Source organism: Polistes fuscatus, unplaced genomic scaffold (assembly GCF_010416935.1).
Source record: "Polistes fuscatus isolate 324 unplaced genomic scaffold, CU_Pfus_HIC Scaffold3, whole genome shotgun sequence".
NCBI lineage: Eukaryota > Metazoa > Arthropoda > Insecta > Hymenoptera > Vespidae > Polistes > Polistes fuscatus.
The window spans coordinates 7689015-7706840 of record NW_025113107.1 but is presented as its reverse complement, the minus strand read 5'-3'; the positions used below and the strand labels follow the sequence as shown (position 1 = coordinate 7706840).

The window sequence follows — 17826 nt, the reverse complement described above, 5'->3', positions numbered from 1 at the left end:
AAAAAATAAAAATAAAATAAAAACAAAGGTGGAGTCACAGAAGGATAGACAATGGCGGAAAAGGCGGGTGGGGCGAAGGGGGTGTAAGATAAGGTCGGTCAGGTGTGTAGATTCATAGGTTAAAACGGTTTCGCGTAAAGGGCTCGATGAATCCCGGGTTTCCAGGAGAACCTGCAGCCAATAGAAAAGTCCTGGTGCGCCAGCGCAATTCCCTGTTCCCACCCCATACCAACCAACCCTGTTTTGCCCCTTCAAACCTCCCTGCCGAAGTATTACGCCCTTTAGGCGCACATTTTCTCGCACCCAATTCTACCATCCATCCACTTACCTACTACGACAATCCATCCTCGAACGAATCTTCTCTCTTCCGCTTTTATATACATTTATATAATATATATTATATGATATATTATATAGATACATATATGTATATACCTACGTAATTTTATCTATCAATATACAGGGTGTCTGAGGTTTTTCCATACGATTTTAATATATTCTATGGACGAAATTTAAAAAAGGAAAAATGTTTTATAAACGTGTCATCTATAGTTTTATTCAAAAGTTATGATTTCAATTATAAATGTTCACATCTACTCGGTAACTTGATTGTTCTTAAATTTCCAATCGATTATTTATAATGTTTTCGTGAGATTGTTTGACCGAAAAAAATCTCACACATCTTGTAATATATATCTGCAATACTTATCTATATTGTACAGATATATTCTTGACAATAATTTTAAATATCTAGATATATTAGGATAAATTAAATGTGCACCTCATTCGCGTTTCCGAACGTGTACTCTCTAATTGTCCTATTATTCTTCTTCTTCTTTTTCTTTCGTTTCGACTTTTGCGCTTCCACCTTTTACGGTAGAAAAATAAATCTCCCTATAAAACCATATATCTCCTTCACCATTTTAGATAAAGATTTAGTTAGCAATTTTACGAGGTTACTTTATTCTCGATTATCGTCATAGTTAAAACTATTTTCTTGATCTTATTTTCGAATAAACCAATTTGATGTTTTACTTATAAATGTGTTCTGCGTTTTTTGTTCTCCTTTTTTTTGCAACTTTGTTACGTGTAATAAAAATTGAAATAAAATATAAAATACAGGAAGAGAAAGAGGGGGAGAAAAATGAATAAAAGACAGGAAAAGATAAAGGGAGAAGATGGATTAGACGGAAGAAAAGAAAGAAAATCGTGGGAGAGTTTGGAGGACGACGAGAATGATAGATAAAAGGAGGGTGGAAGTAGACGGAATCGTTAGATAGCAGCAGCCATGACTAGAGAAAAAGCTACTGACAACATTGAAAGAGGAAGAGGAGGAGGAGGAATAGGAGAAGGGGGAGGAGGTGGAGAAGGGATGCCTGCAATCGCGAGGTCGATGCCCGAAAAACAGTTCCCTTCTTTTACTCGAACTATAGAGCGAAAAAGAAAAAGGGAAAAAAGGGACTCTACTCCTGCAATGTTTCTCAAATGGACATGTTACTTATACTCTCTCTCGTTCATTTTTCTCTCATATTTTTTTCTTTCCTACCCACGTATTTTGCACCTAAGATGAATTATTTTTCTTTTGTCGTTCTTTTTTTTTTATTTTTATTACCTTTCAGTGTTTTTGATTAGGAAGCACAGCGAGTAACTTGTCCTTTTAATAGAAGTACATAATATTTTCTTCGGCTTAATATATTCTTTTTCAAACAATATTTTGTCGTTAATCTTAAAAGTTATATTGCGGAGTACCGGGTTTGTCATATCTTTTTCCTTTTTCCTCCGTCTTCTTTCTCTTGTAATCTTTTTTATTTATTTTTCTTCTACCGCCGTTCTTGAGAAAAGAAAATTAACGAAGATATTGAATAAATCCTTACTTTTCTTTTTCACTCGAAACTTTTATCCTTCTTTTTTTTTCCCATAAAATAAGAATAAATTTTATCGTACAAAAAATAGTATATAAGATGAGAAAGTAATAACGAACAATCAACGATTCTTTGAAAAACGATATCGTTTATCTCGTTCTCATTGTACAGAGTTATTCTTTGAGCAGTTAGATGCAACTGCACTCGGTATTCTTAAGCAAATGTTGAATACATTACACCACGCGATATATGTTGGACGTTAGGTATGTGTATCATAAAAGAGCAGAAAACAAATTTATTTTCCGGAAAGAAAAAAGATATAAGTATTGTAATTGAAAATTATACGTATCGTGATTTTTTGTTTTTTTTTTTCGTAAACATTTATCCCGACGATGGAGTTTAAGCTTTTCCTCGTTAAATCCACCAAAGAAGATGGATCAAAAAGATGCATGGCGAAAAGTTTATTTTCATATTAGATAGTGGAATTTAATTTACACGACGTAAGTCATGTAAAACACGCATGTAAAACCGTTAACACGTCCTGTGTACATAAGTATATACCATGAATGTATATATGTGCATATGCATATCCTGGCGTATATCGTCGTAGTCAAGTACCGCATAAAATACAAATTTGCATCTATCCATTTCCCCCTTCCCCAACTTACCTCCTTTTTCTTTTTTTATTTCTTCTAACACTCTCTCACGTTTATATATATTCCTTTCGCTCATACCTGCTCGTTATATAGATTCGTACAGTGGAATAGGAAGGATAAGGTGTGCGACGTGCTTGAAAATAAATAAAAAAAAGGAAAAGAGAAAGAGAGGGAGAGAGAGAGAGAAAACGTATCCGTACATGCCAAAGCAGGACAAACGCTCGCGCGACGAGAGTTCGTCGCGTATTGAAAAGTACTGTGCGTGGTGTTGCGGATGTAACGTGTAAGAAGAGTGCCAGAGTGTTGTGGTGGGGGGCGAGGGAGTATAACCGGGAAGCGTGGTCGAGTATCCGAAGGCTGCCGAAGTCGAACGGCGGAAGTAGCCGAGGGTAGCCGACGGCGAGCGTCGACCGAGTCTCGGCGGCTGAACGCTTTCATACGGGCTCAGTGTGTGCATAGCGGCCGGCCGGCCGACGTGCACTGCGTTGACGGAGGGTAGTGTTCCGCTACCAAACCGATTTTTTTTTCATTCTCTCTTTTTCTCTTTGACATTACAAGTAGAAAGAGAGAAGAGTATAATACATATATTATATATATATATATAGAGAGAGAGAGAGAGACACACACGACACACACACTTTATCCGCTTTTGTTCCTTCCTTTTAATCAGACAGAGACAGACGTTCGTTGCACACGTTTGGTTTTTGTCCCTCGTTAAAACACTGGTGCGTCGTCCAGTAAAAGGGACGCGCGCTGTCATATCTCTTTCTTTGTTATTTTCTCTGTCACACAACCATAATCATCATCATCGTTGCGTCGTCGTCGTCGTCGTCACGTCGGGACGAGAAGAAGCGTGTGCGCGATCGGGGCCAACGCAAGAAGGCGTCGTCGTGGCAGCGTTCCTGTCGTTTCTAACATCCCCGGCGTCGTCTCTGGCGACGGCGACGGCGACGGTGGCGTCGAGGGGGCCCAGAGGCCCCTCGTCGATACCGTCGAGGAGGAAGAAGGCACTGAGCCAAGGATGGAACTTGCCGAGTTTCTACTAGGCTTTCGAGACGATACGAACTTTTACTACTGTGCGTCGTACTCTGCGCGGGCGTTACCCTGTTGTTGTCGTCGTCATCATCGTCGTCGTCGCCGTCGTCCTTCTTCTTCTTCTTCTTCTTCTCGCGTCGAGGATATTATTCATCTCAGCGCCACGAGTGGCAGGCTATCCTCCGAACGGAGAAGGTACACCCTCGCGCTTCCTTTTTCAGTACTCTACTGGCTTGAGGTAGAGAAAGGTCGTCGATCGTACGCCGCGCATCTCTAAACACACGATTTATCGAACCAGTGCACGCACATTTCGATTCTCCTTTCACTTCGTATTCGAGTTTCCTCTTTTTTTTTCTTTTTTAAATCGTTTCGAATTGAACCGAGAAATCGAAACTCGTTAGTAGTTATCCATCTCTCTCTCTCTCTCTCTATCGATAGAGAGAGAGAGAGAGAGAGAGAGAGAGAGGGAGAGAGAGAGAGAGAGAGATGCATTTAAACCGCGAGTATTTTTCAAATACTCACGCGTCTCGATACTCTCGTCATGTAATATAAACAATAATCGTTCCTAACTGCGTCAGTAATGTTCATATGTTGTTCGCGAAGTCTTTGCTTAATGTTAACGAGCCACGACGAGCTCCTCTCTTTACCACGATTACTTCGCGGATATTGATAATTCGCGATTTCTTCGAAATTAATGGCCAATATCTAACCAGCCGAACGTTATATTATCCCTACGCGAGTTAATTAAACTATCAATTGGTTTGTTTTTTTCTTTTCTTTTTTTCTTCTTCTTCTTCTTTTATATCAATGAAACTATTGAAAGTGTTCCGCGTAGTCGTCATTGCGGAATTATAAAATTTATCTAATAAGATTAAACAAGGACCGATTACAACTCGAGATTCACAATTCGAGGCATAACTTTCTTATTTTCTAATCTGCCTCTGCCTAGCGTATCTTTCGTGAATCGTAATGACGTTGTGCAAACGATGACTTCCCTTTTAAATTAATCTCGACCTTCTTTCTATGTCGGCAGAGACTTAACACGTGCATCACATATTTAATGCCACGGAATTTCAATCTTCGCTTTACGTTCTTTGATAATGTAAACGGTAAAAAAGTTTTATTCGAAAATTTCATGGATCAATATTGTTTTACATACGTGTCGCATTTACGTATGACCATAATAACATTTATGTCGAATAAAATCGAAAGAGGGGGGGAAATTAATTGATCATATTTGTATAATCGATCATTGATATTAAAATCATCGTTATAATTTACGAATATTATTGAACGATAGTAAATATAAATAAATCTATATGCTTTGACGAATACAAATATAATTTTAAATTCCTTAAGCTCCGGATAAATCCTTGCTAATACTAAATCATTCGCATATTGTTATCAACGATATTATTGAAAAGAAAAAAGGAAGATAGAGAGAGAGAGAAAAAACGAGAATAAAACGAACAACGTTCTTGCTACGATCTTTTCTTGCTTATTATATATATTTTATACTTATATACACGTATATATAAATTATCCAAGCGGAGCAGCAGCCAATAGTATTGATAATACAAATAGATTGGAAAATGGTATTGATTCGATAAACCTTGCGCATCGTTTCGAATAAACACTCTAAACTCGTACGAAAAATTAATCGTACATTCGAAGTCGTGATACTCGTGTATGTGCGCGCGCGCGTGTTTGTTATTTTTTTTCTTTTACTTTCTTTTTCCTATTATTTTATCATTTTTACACAATCATTATTAATTTAGCAACGACGAAAGACCAAATTTGAATTTTTTAAATTAACGCGTACCGCGAACGTAAAGAACTTTTATAAAGTTTGTCTAATAATTTTATTTTTATAACAAAAAGAAATAATTTTATTCATCGCGATTTAGGTTCGTTTTTATATATTGCATTCTCACCCTTATTTCGCCAATCTTCTTACTCAAGGATATTCTCCCAACTGTGAAACGTTGAGAGATACTTTCGACAATTTTCTAATTACTTACTTTTTTATTTCTCTCTCTCTCTCTCTCTCTCCTTCTCTCCGCCTTTTTTTATTTAAAATTATCTTTTTCCCCTTCCAAACGAGAGAACAAAAGGTTCACGTAAAAACGAGGTCGAAGGGAACAAAGAGTATGGCCCTTTCGCCTTTTTTGTTTGTTTTCCTTTCTTTTTCTTCTAACCTCACGGATAACCCAGAATTTTTACTACATTTTACCTCTTTTTCGCTATCTATCTCTTATCGAAGAGGATACGAAAAAAAAAGAAAGAAAGAAAGAAAGAAGGAAGGAAGAAAAGAAAGTCAGAGAGAAGAGAAACTATGTTTTCTTGTTAAGTATTTGCAATGATGTAAGTAGGCACTTATTCGCTTACATCTATCAGTATATATATGATATCCTAGGAGAAAAGAGGATAAGGTTATCGGGAATAAAAATCGTCGTTCGGATATTTAATGCGTGCCATATTTCTCTTCCAGTATTTTTTCACTTCATCTTTTGATTATTCAAGTTTACTTTATTTTTTGAACCAATAAAATATACTTATCGTATATTATGTTTTTTTTTAAGATAAGTTAGTCCAATTTTTTTAAAATAAATAACGAAACAAAAATTGCACGTAATTTATTTGCCCCACTTTTAATAGTTTTATATTTTATATTTATTTGGTTAAATACATTTTTCTAAATGACACGTCAACAACGTAGCAAATTTATTCACCCCACTCTACTATTTTTTATTTTATATATTATCTTTTGAATATATTTTTATAATAGTAGTAATAAATATTTTACTTTCATTTTTTGGGTTAAATGAGGGTTAGATTTATTTATTTGTTATATTATGTACAATTATCTAATTAATTTATTCTTTTCCTTTTCGTTGTTTTTTTTTAGCTTATTATTTGAATATATTTAAATATATATATATACACATGTGTATATCAATCATCACCTATATACGCTAAGAAGATAGTAATATCAGAAGAAGATAGTAATATCAGAAGAAGATAATAAAAGTCTTTTCCATTTATTTCTTTCAACGGTATATCGGGTGATCGATTTTCTCTCTCTCTCTTTCTCTTTCTCTTTCTCTTTCTCTTTCGATCCATTTCCGGTGCGCGTTACCTACTTTATTAATTCTCGCAACAGTATATAACACGATTCGCAAATAAATCGTCAATGTGGTACGATCTTCTCTACCTCTCTCTTTCTCACACCTTGATATGAGCTCATCGAAATTTTATTCAAAACCGAAGGTATCCGGAAGCAGTATGCCTTCTTTAGCTGTGAACAAACCGCGCGTGTGAGTGCAAGAATAAGGAATACATTCTACATTCTCTCGGTCGGTAGAATCGATCGATTCGCAGTATAGAAACGCATACCTATATAGAATATATACCTAAAACTATGTATATAACTCGGTAGATACATTAACATTCGATAAAGAGATAAGACGAGCCAAGAGAGTTTAAATCACAGATGCATGATTGATGATGATGATGATGATGATGATGACGATGACGACAATGATGGTGCAGGAATTTTGATTATTGATATAGGTGTCGTGAGATATGAAACCCCACGTTTAAAAAGAATGGATGTATTTATCTGGTAAATACATAAAAAAGGAACGTGGATGGTGGAACAAGGTGATCGTCATTTCGTTCGAAATATTTCATCGTTGATCGTTAGACGAAATGATCAGAGACAAGAGAAGGAGGGAGTAAGCGTTTGGATTTGACATGTTGTTTATTCTTCTAATATCAAAAGAATTCTTCTAAGCAAAGGAAGGGGAAGAAGAAAACGAGATCGATAAAATTGAATAAGGCCCAAAACTGGCGTCCCAGGGTCGTCGCGAAGCGGGCTCCCGGTCCGGTTCACGTTCCGGTTCACGTTCCGCATCGCACAGCTCTGGTTCGCGGCATCCCGGAAGCTTAACGAAAACTCGCCGTAGAACTAATCCACCTTACGCATCAGCGACAATAAATATTACAACAACAACGGCTACAAAAACGGGTCGTAGCAATGGAGGAGGGGGATCCCTCTCGAGCAGAGGAAGCGCGAATGAAACGCAGTGCGGCCTTTGCGCCGTGGTTACTGCACTTTTTCGAAGGGCAATGTGTATCGCTGGTAGCAGACGGGGTTCCGGTGAATCCTGTTATCAAGAACTTGCTCCGGATATTCATCAAGAAATTTGTGTTTCCTCTTCGACGAAGACAACCACGATCACGACCACGACCACAGCTGCTGCTGCTGTTGTTGCTACTGCTGCTGCTGCTGCTATTGTTTCAACACCTAGCACCACCATTCCAAACGTCACTGATATAGCTTCGACAACAACAACTGCTACTACTACTACTATTACTACTACTGCTATTAGTACTACTACTACTACTGCTACTGTTACCACTACTACTACATCTACGACGCATCGTCATTCTAGACGAAGCTCACCGACGGAGACTACTAACTTCAAGGTCGACGAGCTCGGTGCTTATGTTAAGGAAGCGCAAGAGGTGAGGACCGATGATGATTATGAGCGACACTCTGTCTTCTCTCTTTCTCTCTTTTTTTTTTCTTCATATGTGATGATAATCATGACAGTGAATTTGGTCCTAATAATTTTTAACATTTATTTTATTAGAACATTTTTGTCCAATTTTTAATTCGTTTCACTGTTATAATTACCAACACTACGTCCCAATCTTCGTTCATTCTCTGATATTTATATTTATTATCAACGATTTTTGCATGTATCATTTTAGTCCACTTTTTAAATGCATAATTAAAACATTCATTCTCTTCCCTTTACAATTTTAATACCAATATACTTGGAATCCTTCTCTATTTGACTCTTCTTCTTATATTTTTCTCTCTACTTTGAAAGGAAGATTCGATGACCGTTTAAGACGAGAACCCGGGCCTCTACGTGACCCTGAAATATTTTTGAGTTGTTTTGCAAACCGGCTTAATATATTATTGCGTTTATTTAATCTATTTTTTATAAGTTGAGAACTTTTTTTACTCTCTCTCTCCCTCTCTCTCTCTCTCTTTCTTTATGAATATTTTTGTTCTTTGTTAACCGCCATTTCTAATTTAGTTAACGTGGCAACTAAACGAGAGTAGAAGAATAATCGATCAATCCTCGTGTCAAGTGATGTTTAAATTTTAATGAAATCAATCGACAAAGTTATATGTACTCACAAAAAATTTACACACACACACACACGCACGCAAATACGCGCGTGCGCGCGTTCATACACACATGCATGCAAAAAGAGTAAGAAAAATTGAGTCGATCGAACGAACAAAAACGATTTCATTGTTGATTTCTGGTATCACTCGCAATCGAAATGACGAGGAGATAAGGAATAAGAGTACATATGGCTTTTTATGGATCCCCTATGACCGTTGTTTCCCCATTCTCCGCGTACATCAAATTTTTATGTTAAGAACAGATGGATAAGGGAAAAGAACAAACTAGAGGATATATTTCCACAAACTTTCTTCTTTTTTCTTTCGAGTTGGCCAAACTCGGTCATGCGACAAATAAAGAAATAATTAGAAAAAATGAGCTTCTTGGATCTTCGCATATTATCAAATCATCGTATCGTGCAATCGTGCATTGGTCAAAATTATTTCAAACCCTACACATTGTATTGTCAGTTAAACTAATAACAAGTTTTTTCGATATTATTATATACATAAAAGTATACCTACATGTTTTATTGATTTTTGCAAAAAAAAAATGAAAAAAAGAAATAAACTCCAGAAGAAAATCCAAATCTTGTCAGTCTCATCCATTCACGTATATCAAATTTCAACGTATATATAATATAAATGGGAATATTTAAAAAAGCACTTGGAAAGTTTCCTCTTTCCAAATCGGCACGAACTTTTCGAGTAACTCGATATTTATTATTAAACGAACCTTTTTTTTTCTCTCTCCCTTTCACCCCCAACCCGTCGCTCACCTGACTCCTCTTTATTTTTTATTCAACTACGTCAATTTGAAAGCTCAACGCAAAATTCGATGGTCAGAATTTTTGATTAAAGTAATAGAAGAAATAAAAGAATAGAAGTGAATCGAATTTATTTTTTATTTAAAAGTATACACGCACACACGCGTACACATGCGTACACGCTCCTCGTAGATGACTTTATTATATCAACGTAAATAAATATTTTATATAAGTACTTCGTATACTTGAAAAATATATATAGGAATACCTACTACGTAGGTTTATAAAGTTAAACGTGATTCAAAAAATATCGTATCGTATTACTTTTGTACGAGACACGATTTTGTATTTAAAGAAACGGCCAAGAGTAACGTAATCGATTCGTCGGATGGACGGACGACTGTCGTCGGCACTTTTGACGACTTATTTTTCTAGAGTGATGTGTTTTGCGGATGTGCTGCATTCTCTTAGGTGGGATGGAGTGGGCTGGGGTGAAGTTAGTTGGAAGAGAATATTGCGGTGTGTAGGGTTGGGCTTGGAATTGGGATGGGTACGACAGTTTCTCTTAAACCTCGCCAAGATGTTGAATGGGTCAATCGTTTCTAAGCTTTCAAAATATCTTCGGAAAATTCCTACGTGCACCGAAACCCCAATATGACATTTTTTTTCTGATTCTCTTACGATCGATACACTCGTTCTGCTATTACAAAAAGATGAAGATGAAGATGAAGAGGAAGAAGTAAAGATAAAGAAAACAAACAAACGAACAAACAAAAGTGGAAATAAAAGATAAGGAAGACGGAAATGCGAGTGAAAGATTTATTACATAAGATTTATGAGAGATATTAAGATAGATATTGATCGGAATACGAAAGAAGAAACCTCCAGTATCCGAAATGAATAGGACAACCGTAACTGTTAGGAGAAAGGACTCTTCATATAATAGAATAATAATTTTTATCACGATTGGGAATCTTCCCGTATTTCGAAGAAACGATTTAATACAAATTTAGAACAAAGTTATGCTACTACGAGAAATTAATAAGATCATTGTAATATAATAACGGCAACAAACGTGAAGTAAAAAAAAAGAAAAAAAAAATTAGAAAGATACTGGAGTAGGACCTTCATCTTAATCTAACGTCTCGATTAACCGATTTAATCGAGGTTTTGGTTATCCGTTGTCTTACGTTTGTTAACTAGTTGGACTATCGCGCATCAGTCACCCCCCCCCCGTGTGTGTGTGTGTGTGACATGTTATTTATTCTTTTATTATATTATTTGTTACTGTATTTTATTTAATATATCTAATAATCTTATTGTTAGAGAAAATTGTGAGAAATAAGACAAAACAGGGTAAAACTTAAGCAACGATCAAATTGTTTGACGAACGTTTGAATTGATCGATTTTGACCGATACGTACACATCAGGACTTTGATTTATCCGTATCGTTTGTTTCCCGATCACGTTGGTTAATCCAGGTTTTAACTATACTATAATATTGTACGAAGAATGTACTACTGTTTATCGACTATTTGTTTCGATAGTAGATGACACGAACAGGAAAGTGTATACACAGTGTTCGGAGCATCTCGATAATGGAGTATGCGAATAGTAGAACATTGGAATAAGTAGATCGTCGGATACCGAAGGTTCCACTGTAATTTATTCAACAGAATTAAAATAGGGAAGTGTATGCAGTGTTCGGATAATGGAACATCTCGATAGTAGAGCAACCATGCGAATAGTAGAACGTTCAAATACCAGATCGTCGGATACTGAAAATTCCAACTGTATTTGTTTATTTCTAAGATAATTGTATTCTTTTTTTACTCTCTCATTTACGGGTTCGAGTTACTTTTCTTTTTTTTTACGAACACTTATCCAATACTACTCGAAGAAAGTTTCATATATTTTTTCTTTCTCTTTTTATATCTCTAAGAGAGTGTTTTTATTTTTTTCGAACGAATGGGTCGCCCATCAATTTTATTTAACCATGGCCCCAAACTTGCTTGATTCTAGTGATCCATTAAAGGGAAACTAGTAATCGAACGCGATTAGGCCGTTGACTATTTCTCAGATAATCATAAATATACCGTAACAACTCGGACAGAAATCCTTGTGCGTTAATAATTATTTAAGAACGTTTTATGTTATCGTAAAAATCGTCTACTTAGCGAAGAGACTATAAATGTATACGCAATTAGCAGGATGATTAAGGGGAGTGTTAACAAAGATACGAGAGAGTGAGAGAGCGAGGAAAAAAGATAGAAAAAAAGAAAAAAGAAAGAGAAAGAGAGAGAGAGAGAAAAAATTTATTGCATCGAAGCATCGAAAGATACATAAACGTGGAGAGACGTATTAAAGAAGGTTGGTGTTCAAAGGGCTGAGGTGGGGTAAGGGAGGTATGGTCTGACAGGTGAATAGATTTACAACGCAATTAAGAATCGATCGGACATTGTCGCCGACTTTCATTCGAGCGTTCGTTCTATCCACACACACACACATACACACACAGGACAATATAAATGAGTATACCTAATGCATACATATGTGCACATATATACATATATATATATAGTAACACATTTACACGATGATCGTACTCCTCGATGAGACATAAACAGTGTGATAAGAGCTTCCCCATTGCCGGTTACGAGCTAACAGAGTTCGAAAGTCTTCGAACGCGATCGCATATACATATGTGTCTATGTGTGTGTATGTTGTATGTTGTATGCAGTTTACTCGACTCGTTCGTTATCGTTCGTACGCGTATTCGACTATTATCGGTAACCGAATGAACGTCCAATGTGTTCGTCAACGTTCGTCAAAGTAGTTTTCATTTTAACAAAATTTTCTTTTTTTTTTTATTCTTTTTTTTCCGGCTATTACGTTCTATGAAGTTAGAGGAAAAAAATTGGATGGAATTTTTTTTTCGCGAGAGAGGGTTGCGTATGCGAAGTTTGAAAAAATTGAGAGATATTTTTTCTGTTTATTTTTATTTTTACTTCAATGATTGGTCCAAATAGAATGCATTTATTTTTCATTCGAAAAGTTGTATTTTGTTGGGAGATTTAAAAAAAAAAAAAAAAAAAAAAAGAAAAAATATCGAAAAACGATATGGCCGCAGGACGAATTCGTTCTATTATTTTTTTATTGATTGATCCCGACTATCAAAAAATCGTTCGAAAATTCGATTTCTTTTTTTTTTCTTTTCGTAAAAGGGGGTTGTTACGATTTTACTCGTTTGCTTTATTTTCTCTTGATTTCTTTGTTTCTTTCTTCATGAGTTGGTTTTCCCTTCTGGAAAATCGTATTCATCCGGTATCATTAGCCTTGACCCCGTTATAACATTGCAAAGATAGATAGAAAGAAAATTCATAGAATTTTTCTCCTTATTCCATTAACAATAAAACGAGAATGTTTTATTACCAAAAAACGAAAAAGAACAAAAAAAATACGTTTATTTTTCTTCTTTCGCAAACGATTTAAAAAATTAACTATAATTATATAAAACGTCCGAGACGCGTATGGTTTGTGGTATGCAGTATTTAAAATAAGAATTGTAAGTAAAGTTAGATGACGGAGAGAACGAGGAGTCCTCCTAATTCTTGAATTTTAAGCCTAATAATAAGTGATTCTCCGCAAACGACACAACTACATATATATATATATATACACTTATATATATCTTTGAAGAAATAAATGAGAGAAAGAGAGAAAACATGCACTTTCGAAAGGAAGATTAATGTCCGGTATTAAACCAAGGCGTCTCACGGAATTGTCGAAAAGGGCGAATCTTGGCAACGAATATTTGCGATCATTGAAACACTTCTTTAAACATAAAGAAAGACACACCGAAATGTTACTTATACTTAACCACGTATATACGTAACCAAATGCACGTAAACGAAACACACGTCACTAGTGTATTTTATTCTCGCGTTCTTGGACGTTATCGTGAAGTTTTCGTCCTGAAGCACGTACGACATATTTAAATATACGCGCATACAATTTAAATTCATTGAAATTGTTGTGCTTTTTTCCCGAACGTGTCTGTTACGAAATCCATCGTTTGTTATTATTTATTTTTTCTTTTCTTTTTTTATTTTATTTTATTTTATTTTATTTTATAAATCTATCAAAAGAAAGAGAGAGAGAGATATTCGAATATTCAAACATTAAATTAAATGTTTTACTCTCTTTTAATTTTATTTCTATCGTTTTATATTTCTATTTATAATATATTTATCTTTTATAATTAAACAAAATTAAGATTTTGTAATAATATTTTTAGAATGAAATATTAATAGATTGATAAATTTGTTTTATTGAAAGCCTATTGGCCAAGTAAATGGATTTGATTTTACGCGAAATTAAAATTTTAGTATAAATTTTATTAATAATATATTATATAATTATATATTTCATATTACGGATTTATAAATAAGAAGAAAAAAAAGAGTAATAATCTGTAATATAATTTGTACATAAAATATGAATATTTTCTAATGCAAATAATACTTTCCATTTTAAATATGCCATCCTATATTTCCTGTACCATTTATAACAAACTTTCCCCATCACTCGTTTTCCTTTTATCCTTCGAGGTCCTTATCTACGTGTTTCTTCCATTTCCTTCTCATACATCATCTCTCCTTTCCTATTCCTAATTTAACACACATTCAAATCTTCCAATAAATTATATATCATATATATTAATATTTTCTCTACTACAATTTAATAAATAAAATATATTAATACTTTTTATTATACAATTTATTTATCATAATAATTTTTTATTTTTTGTATTGTTTTATTATTAATAACCATTCTTATCTCAAAAGCTTTCAAAATTAATACGAAATATATATATACAATAATATAATATAATATCTAATTAAATATAATTCAATTTTTTATATTTAGATAAGTGCTGTAACTAATTTAACAAATACCGTATCAATTAAATAAAATAACTAACTCGTTATAAATATTCTTCCCTTTACTTTTTCTTTATTTTTTTCTTTCTTCCTTTCTTGCTTTCTTCTTACTTTCTTTCTTACTTTTTATGCATTAGGAAAGATGGCCTCGAGAATACCGTGGTCTTTCTTTGCAATCGCATTCTCTACTTGTCGTCGACGGTTTGCATAACGAGTAATTGTCAGCAGCACTTAACCTTAAGTCCAGCATTATCAATTTGTCTTAGTATTGTAATTACTATACTAACATCTACGTCGATGAATCACATTCATCGAGCTTCTTTCTTACGCGAATGGGGGAACTATGTTTCTGTCATATTTCACGACTCGATAAACTCGTTAAAATATTTATGCTACTAATAAAACGATTTAACTTCGTATTATTTATTTCATCTATTTACATACAAGATAATAATCAATTCCAATTTATAAATATATAATATTATCTATCTCATTTAAAATTCCCCTGTCAGATGCACGAAGATATACGAAGATTTTCTTGTCGAGAAAAAAAGAAAATAAAAAAAGAAAAAAAAGAATACAAATGAAAAGCATAAAATTTGAAACCTCTGATATGAAATTTATCCCCTTCTCACTTTACCTCGTTCATTCTCATTGTTTCTAATATCAAATATCTTTTCTAATTAGACAATTAAAACGATCGTTCGGTTCGAAACGAGAATAGAAGCCAATGTCTTTTAATTAAAAGAAAAATAGAAAAAAAAAGAAAAGAAAAAAAGGGAAATGGAGGATCGAACGATAATATTTTTAATTGTAAAAGACATTTTAATGACTTCCTAAATGATCTTACTAACGTAAAATAAATAGAGGGAAAAAGAAAAAGAAAAAAAATGATAGAAAGAGAACCGACTCATTTTATAACCTCTTCTTTAATTAAACGAAAAAGAAAAAGAGAAAGAGTGAGAGAAATATGCTTTTAAAAGCGTACTTTGAAATGATGTTAATAAGTCGGATTAAAATTGAACGTGTTTTCTCCGAGTTCTGTTCTAGCTAGAATATTGTATCGTTCAACGCTCTCGTATCTTCATATGTATCTTTCTCTCTCTCTCTTTGTGATATATTTACAACAATAAACATAGTAAAAAATTCAGCAGCAAAAAATGTCCTAGACCTTGTGACGAAAGGAACGAGTCCGTGATTAACTCTTTTCAATGATTATTACACACCCATAAAACACGCACACATATATCTGGATAGCGAACGTATAGGTGCATTTATTATACACTTATAAATAATTCGAGAATGTGGGTGCACTTTTTACGCGTTCGTATAATAGCCGACTGACACATATATGAATATTTGGAACGTGTAGGTTGTATTTACGAGTACGATTTCTCTTTTTCTCTGGGTCTTTCTATTCGAGTACGATTAAGTATTACATAGTTTGAAACGATGAACGTTATATTTAAACGACGAGGCCTAATTCTAATAAATATTTCAAATGAATTATTAGTCACGTGTACGTTGAAAACCTATCGTGATTTGTTAAGAACGTTATGACACGTGTGCATAACACATGGTACCATGTTTTAATTAAGTTTCTTAGCCTTGTCCAATTGCGAAATAACATCTGGCATTCGCGATACATACATAAATACATAGGATACATAAATATATATGCGCGTATGCATATATGTGTATGTTTGTTCTCCTCTTATATCGAGAGAATGGAGTATGCATAATAGTAACTATCTAACGTAAAATTACGAGCACGTATTTTGTTTGTTTCTCAATCGCGTAGTAGTATGATGACAACCAACTCTGACGACACAAATAACAAATCAGCGGATACGCCAGAGATAAATTAAGTTTTTTATTTTCTTGCAATTCCATGTTATAGTAATTGAATGTTAATTGAAATGGAATCAAGTTGAACATTTAACTACGATTTGCGATTACTTTTCTATAGGGTTTTTCTTCGGAGGTCCGTTCGTTCTTTATTTTTATCGTGTGGATAAGTGAAATTAATGGCTTTTATTGTTTATTTGTTTTCGTATTATTTTTTGTCATCCTTTTCTTTCTTTTTACAAATAAAATAGTCGCGTTCGTTGTAAATAAATTTTTTTTCTTTTAAACGTCTAATGTTTATCTAGAAAAATTAAAAGGAGAAATACTAAAAAAAAGTGTCGTTTCATAGCGTTTTTCTATGAATCGGTCTCGCAACAAAGTGCTTATTATGAATATTTATCTACGTTATTTCAAGCTCTTATGAAAAGAAGAAACGAGAAGATGTAAAAAAATGGTGATCCACGATCGTGAATAAATTTGACGGGATATATATATACTTTTGAAGGAGGGGAAAAAAGAAAAGAAAAAAGTTCTAACTAAAGGAGAAATAATCGATCTTAAATCTTTTTCGCCTGTTTATATTATCATCATTATTTTGTCCAGATAGTTAATCTTTTTTTCTATTTTTTTCTATACAAAAAAATTCTGGTATATTTTGTTTCTTTTCCTAAATCAATACACATACCCAATATATAATAGATATGCTAAATTCTATTACCATAATGAATATATACGTTTGTCTACATTTATATATACCAGACATTTATGGTAGAAAAAAAAATATAAAATGTATGAATATGAATAAATTTTTTTAGATATATAACCAACTTTTAACAGCGATTTAAACAAAAATAAGAAGAAAAAGAAGAAAAAACAGTTCCTCCCAGCTTCATTATTTAATCGTCAAAATAAATATATCTTATTTAATAATAAATATTAAAAAATCTCTTTTCAAAAGAATATATATATATATATATAATTTATTTGATTATTTATATTATTTCTTATTTCGATACGCACATTTGTAGATATGTGTACACAAATTGATCATCTTTCCAACTGGGACGCATCCCCCGCGTTTAAAACGGGTCGAGGTTCTGGGAAAATTCTTTTACTCGTTTGGTACGAATATTCCATAATAAAAGTAGAAGCGGAAGAGGAAGAAGAAAAAGAAGAAGAAGAAGAAGAAGATAAATATATTTATATATATATATAAAATGAGAATGAGAGAATGAGAATGACAATGGATCGTGGCACCGATGACACCGATCGGAATAGAAAGCTCGAAATGTGGATAGGGGTCAGGGGGTAGGAGGTAGGAGAGGGATAGGAAAAGATGTTTTCCCGTTTCTTTCTTTCTAACGCTGATAAAGTTGAATAAGAGAGTTTGCTCGTTTCTCTTTTCCCCCTTCCCCTTCCCACCTTTTTCCCCTTCCTTAACGGATTGGTCTCTCCATCTTTCTCCATTTTACGTCTTTTTCCTCATCTCCCGGTGGTAACCAAAC

At 33.9% G+C, this 17826-nt stretch overlaps 1 protein-coding gene and 1 long non-coding RNA gene across 12 annotated transcripts in view; both read left to right on the top strand.

Annotated features, from left to right (window-relative positions):
* The window catches only part of LOC122519624, a 41216-nt gene that overhangs the window by 7300 nt on the left and 16090 nt on the right, over nucleotides 1-17826 (top strand). For 2 of the 3 annotated variants that reach the window (XM_043639209.1, XM_043639208.1), the window contains exon 1: nucleotides 7599-8083. The exons of the other annotated variant lie outside the window; for it this stretch is intronic. In XM_043639209.1, the coding sequence (XP_043495144.1) occupies nucleotides 7685-8083 (399 nt within the window). In that variant the 5' untranslated portion in view covers nucleotides 7599-7684. Of the gene's footprint in view, nucleotides 1-7598; nucleotides 8084-17826 lie in introns of those variants that run through there. 3 annotated transcript variants of the gene reach the window in all.
* On the top strand, nucleotides 2757-7357 carry LOC122519625. Of its 9 annotated transcripts, none has more exons than XR_006304333.1 (3): nucleotides 3515-3748; nucleotides 6717-6751; nucleotides 6824-7357. It is a non-coding gene; the product is annotated as an uncharacterized LOC122519625 (long non-coding RNA). The 9 variants fall into 9 exon arrangements; XR_006304328.1 differs by lacking the exon at nucleotides 6717-6751 and adding an exon at nucleotides 4587-4662 and having other exon boundaries at nucleotides 3515-3949; XR_006304332.1 differs by lacking the exons at nucleotides 3515-3748; nucleotides 6717-6751 and adding exons at nucleotides 3997-4312; nucleotides 4587-4662.